The 5240-nt window shown below is 53.8% G+C and overlaps 1 protein-coding gene across 1 annotated transcript in view; it reads right to left on the reverse strand.

Moving 5' to 3' along the window:
• Positions 1-5240, reverse strand: part of SLC22A14 (solute carrier family 22 member 14) — a 36248-nt gene that overhangs the window by 4693 nt on the left and 26315 nt on the right. The window contains 1 exon segment of the mRNA XM_006168949.1: positions 2260-2368. Within this exon segment, the coding sequence (XP_006169011.1) occupies positions 2260-2368 (109 nt within the window).

Genomic DNA, 5240 nt, shown 5'->3' on the forward strand with positions numbered 1-5240 from the left:
TGGCCCTCCTCCCCCCTCGCTTGTCTTTTTTTTTTTTTTTTTTTGAGAGGTTTTTGTTACAGGGCGTGTGTACTCACTAGAAAGACAGAGAGAGAGAGAGAGAGAGAGAAAGCAAGAAATCACTCCCCAGGGGCGATTGGCCATGCCGCAAATCCTTTCTCCTCCATTCTCCTCTCGGGATCTTGGGCACGCACGCACACGCGCCCAGAGTGAGTTTAAGCCACCAGGTCCAGGACTCGAACCGTGGTCGACCACGTGGGAGTCCAGCGACATAGCCATTACGCCAACTGCTGGTCCCGACCCTGCCCCGTCTTGCTGTGTGATCCGGGAGAAGCTAGTTCTCCACTGATTCAAAGTATGCAGTGATTTCTTCCAGGTCTGCTGCTTGGGGGTGGGGAGCGGACGCGGCAAGCACGACAGAGCAGCGTGGTGTGGGGGGGAACACAGGCTGTGATGTCAGGTGGGCATGAAGACATGGCTGCCCTTGCCAAGGTTCCCACAGTGAACGCAAGGACTGCCTGGCACTCTCAGCTTTCAGAAGGTGGGTATTTCCTGGGGACGTCCTGGACAGCAGCAGGCACTGCCCAGTCAAAGGGGCTGCAGATGAGAGGCGGACAAGGGAGTGCGAGCAGGGACTAGAGTCTGGCCCCTGCGCCTAACCTTAGCTCTGCTGCTTGCTACGTCTGACCGAGCAAGGGCCCTCTTTTTTGTTTGTTTGTTTTTTAGTTTTGCTAGAGGGTGCATGTGCTCACCAGAGAGAGAGAGAGAGAGAAAGAGAAAGAGAAGAAAGCACCCCTCATGGGGGGACAATCACACCACAATCCCTTCTCCTCCACCTCTCCCTTCTTTTGGGATTTGGGGCACACATGCATATGCACCCAGCGTATTTCTCAAGCCATCAGTTTTGGGATTTCAACCACGTGGGATCTGCCATTCAAAGCACCAAGCTCTGGAGGAGCCCGGGGCAGGGGCCTTTCTCTCTCTGAGTGTGTTGTCTGAGTTAGGGTTCGGCACAGCGTTTGGGGGTCTCCTTGGAGCATGTTCGACGAGATCATGAATGGAAATTGCTCAGCGCCAAACTTGTCACCAGGGGCTGCTTAGTCCCAGTGGCTGCACTGATCCAGTCACTGTCCCTTCTGCCCTCCGCAGAGTCCCCTCCCACCAGTCCCCGTACCTGAGGACGGCGGGGGGGGGCTCGGAGATAGAAAGCGAGAAATCACCCCCCCAGGGGTGACGACCACGCCGCAATCCCTTCTCCTCTCGAAATCTTGGGCACGCACACACACGCGCCTGGCATGAGTTTAAGCTACCGGTCCAGGACTCGAACCGTGGTCGACCACGTGGGAGTCCAGCGACATAGCCATTACGCCAACTGCTGGTCCCGACCCTGCCCCGTCTTGCTGTGTGATCCGGGAGAAGCTAGTTCTCCACTGATTCAAAGTATGCAGTGATTTCTTCCAGGTCTGCTGCTTGGGGGTGGGGAGCGGACGCGGCAAGCACGACAGAGCAGCGTGGTGTGGGGGGGAACACAGGCTGTGATGTCAGGTGGGCATGAAGACATGGCTGCCCTTGCCAAGGTTCCCACAGTGAACGCAAGGACTGCCTGGCACTCTCAGCTTTCAGAAGGTGGGTATTTCCTGGGGACGTCCTGGACAGCAGCAGGCACTGCCCAGTCAAAGGGGCTGCAGATGAGAGGCGGACAAGGGAGTGCGAGCAGGGACTAGAGTCTGGCCCCTGCGCCTAACCTTAGCTCTGCTGCTTGCTACGTCTGACCGAGCAAGGGCCCTCTTTTTTGTTTGTTTGTTTTTTAGTTTTGCTAGAGGGTGCATGTGCTCACCAGAGAGAGAGAGAGAGAGAAAGAGAAAGAGAAGAAAGCACCCCTCATGGGGGGACAATCACACCACAATCCCTTCTCCTCCACCTCTCCCTTCTTTTGGGATTTGGGGCACACATGCATATGCACCCAGCGTATTTCTCAAGCCATCAGTTTTGGGATTTCAACCACGTGGGATCTGCCATTCAAAGCACCAAGCTCTGGAGGAGCCCGGGGCAGGGGCCTTTCTCTCTCTGAGTGTGTTGTCTGAGTTAGGGTTCGGCACAGCGTTTGGGGGTCTCCTTGGAGCATGTTCGACGAGATCATGAATGGAAATTGCTCAGCGCCAAACTTGTCACCAGGGGCTGCTTAGTCCCAGTGGCTGCACTGATCCAGTCACTGTCCCTTCTGCCCTCCGCAGAGTCCCCTCCCACCAGTCCCCGTACCTGAGGACGGTGGGGAGGAGCTCGGCAGTGTAGATGAAGAACACGGTGACTGTAGCAGCCAGGCTGAACTCTCCAAACACAATCACCAAGACCATCATGGGCTTCGGCTCTGGTCAGACAACAGGGCCCCCATGGGACCAGCAGTTAGCATCATGGCTATGTCGCTGAACTCCCATGTAGCCGACCACGGTTCGAGTCCCGGACCCGGTAGCTTAAAACTCATGCTGGGCACGTGTGCATGCGGAGAATGGAGAAGAAGGGATTGCGGTGTGGCCATCCCTACTGGGGATTTCTCGCTTTCTATCTCTCTGTCTCTCTCTGTCTTTCTGGCAAGCGCACGCGCCCTATAGCAAAAAAAAAAAAAAAAAAACACCTCTCCAAAAAAAGAAAAAAAGAGAACAGGGACCCCTGAATCTGAGGCCATCCTGCCCCTGGGGGTGTGTGGTGGGGGGAACCTGCCCACCGGCCCTCCTCCTCGCCCAGCAGCCCCACCACCTGGCCAGCTGGTGCGCAGACTAAGGCAATCCGTATGAGCGGTGTCACTCTGCCGGAGGCCCAGCAAGGCTGGAGGCTGGCAAGTCTGTAGTGGAGGGTTAGTCAGGGGTCCCACTGGGGGTAGGGGTCCCAGTGGGACCTCAGGCCACCGTCCACCATGCCTTAGCCTGCAGGGTTCTCTGTCCCACACCCTCGCCAGCTCCATCCGCCCCATCCCACTGGCCTGCCCCTCCTTGGGCATTCCCCTGGGTGCCTGGCCTGTGTCCCGTGGGCCAGGACCCCTGCCAAGCACTCTCCTGCCTGGGCTCTGCAAGGCGAGCAGGGGTTGGTGGGTGCTTGGTCCCGGGGCCTGAATGGCTGGGATGGGTCCCGAGATGCCTGGCTTTGGGCAGCTAGACGTGCATACCACGAGCAGAAGACAGCGTCGGAAAGCCTGTCCAGGAAGGTGAGGCTGGGAGCTGGAGCCCCCCTGCTCAGCATCCGGAGCCTGAGCTTGGCAGTGACCCCCCATCAGTATCTGCTGACCCCGCCCCAAACTCAGCCTCTCCTGACTCTGGGTAAAATCAGAGATCTAGGGAACCAGCAGTTAGCATAATGGCTATGTCGCTGGACTCCCACATAGTCGACCGCGGTTCGTGTCCCGGACCCGGTGGCTTAAACCTCACGCCGGGCGCGTGTGCATGCGTGCCCAAGATCCCGAGAGGAGAATGGAGGAGAAGGGATTGCGGCGTGACCATCCCCCCTGGGGGGTGATTTCTCGCTTTCTGTCTCTATGTCTCTCTCTGTCTGTCTGGCGAGCACACGTGCCCTACAGTGAAAATCTCTCCAAAAAAAAAAAAATCAGAGATCTAGTCTTATGTATTGGGGATTCTTCTTCTTGTTTCCCTCGCACATTTGAGAGTTTTAAATATATCTGTTCAGTTCATTATAGACACACTTTTAAAGCCACCAAGCACGCCAGCTGTGTAGTCTAGTGGTTAAGGAAGCTGGACCCCACATGGCCAACCAGCATTTGAATCCTGGCACCAGCAGCTTGAAAAATATGCCAGGTGTGTGTGCGTGTTTGCCCCAAATCTCGACAGGATGGACAAATGGAGGAGGAGGAGGGATTATGGCATGACCCCATAGGGGTGGTTCTGTCTCTCTTTCTTTTCTTTTCTTTTTTATTTTATTTTTTTGGAGACACTTTTGCTATAGGGCGCATGTGCTCACCAGAAAGACAGAGAGAGAGAGAGAGACAGAGAGACAGAGAGAGACAGAGAGACAGAAAGAGAGGAATGACCCCCCAGGGGACATGGCCATGCTGCAATCCCTTCTCCTCCATTCTCCTCTCGGGATCACACACACGCGCCTAGCGTGAATTTAAGTCACCGGGTCTGGGACTTGAACCGCAGTTGACTACATGGGAGTCCAGCAACAAGCCATTACGCCAACTGCTAGTCACTGTTTCTCTTTCTTTCTCTCTTTTTGTCTCTGTCTCTCTGGTAAGCACATGGCAATTAAAAAAAAAAAACACCAAGTAACAGACATTTAATAATGAATATGTTTCCCAATTTTGTTTTACTCAATCCATTCTTCCTCTTGGGAAAAAGGGGTCCAGTCAAGATACATATGATTCCAGCTTCCCAGGGGAGAGACCCTAGACATACCGCCCCCCCTACCCCCAGGCCCAGCACCCCACGCTCATGGTCAACCATTCTTTTTTTTTTTTTTTTTTTTTTTTAGAGAGAGACTTTTCCTAGAGGGCTTGTGCATGCACTGGAGAGACAGAAAGTGAGAAATTACCCCCAAGGGGGGATGGCTACGCCACAATCCTTTCTCTTCCATTCTCCTCTTGGGATTTTGGGCACACATATATCGCCTCTCTGGTGTGAGCTTTTCTTTTTTCTTTTCTTTTCTTTTTTTTTTTTGGAGAGATTTTAACTATAGGGCGCGTGCGCTCAGCAGAAAGACAGAGACAGAGAGACAGAAAACGAGAAATCCCCCCAGGGGAGATGGCCACACCACAATCCCTTCTCCTCCATTCTCCTCTCTAGATCTTGGGCACGCACACACACATGCCTGGTGTGAGTTTAAGCCACCAGGTCTGGGACTCAAACCACTGTCGACTACATGGGAGCCCAGCGACATAGCCATTATGCTAACTGCTGGTTCCATCTGGTGTGAGCTTTAAGCTGCTGGATCCAGGACTTGAACCACAGTTAATTGCGTGGGAGTCCAGAGACATAACCATTATGCCATCTGTTGGTCCCTGGGGTCAGCAATTCTAAGTGCGTGGTCCCTAACACCTCGGCCATGTCAAACTCAAGCTCTCTGGCCTGGAGCACAGTTTTCTAGGGCTCTTTGACACTTTGTTTTTATTTATTTATTTATTTATTTATTTATTTATTTAGGCTCTTTCCTATTTGCTAACAGAGTTCTCTTTTTTTGGAGAGGTTTTTCTATAGAGCGCGTGCGCTTGCCAGAAAGGCAGAGAGAGACAGAGA

The sequence above is a fragment of the Tupaia chinensis genome, unplaced genomic scaffold (assembly GCF_000334495.1).
Source record: "Tupaia chinensis unplaced genomic scaffold, TupChi_1.0 Scaffold146584_1, whole genome shotgun sequence".
NCBI lineage: Eukaryota > Metazoa > Chordata > Mammalia > Scandentia > Tupaiidae > Tupaia > Tupaia belangeri.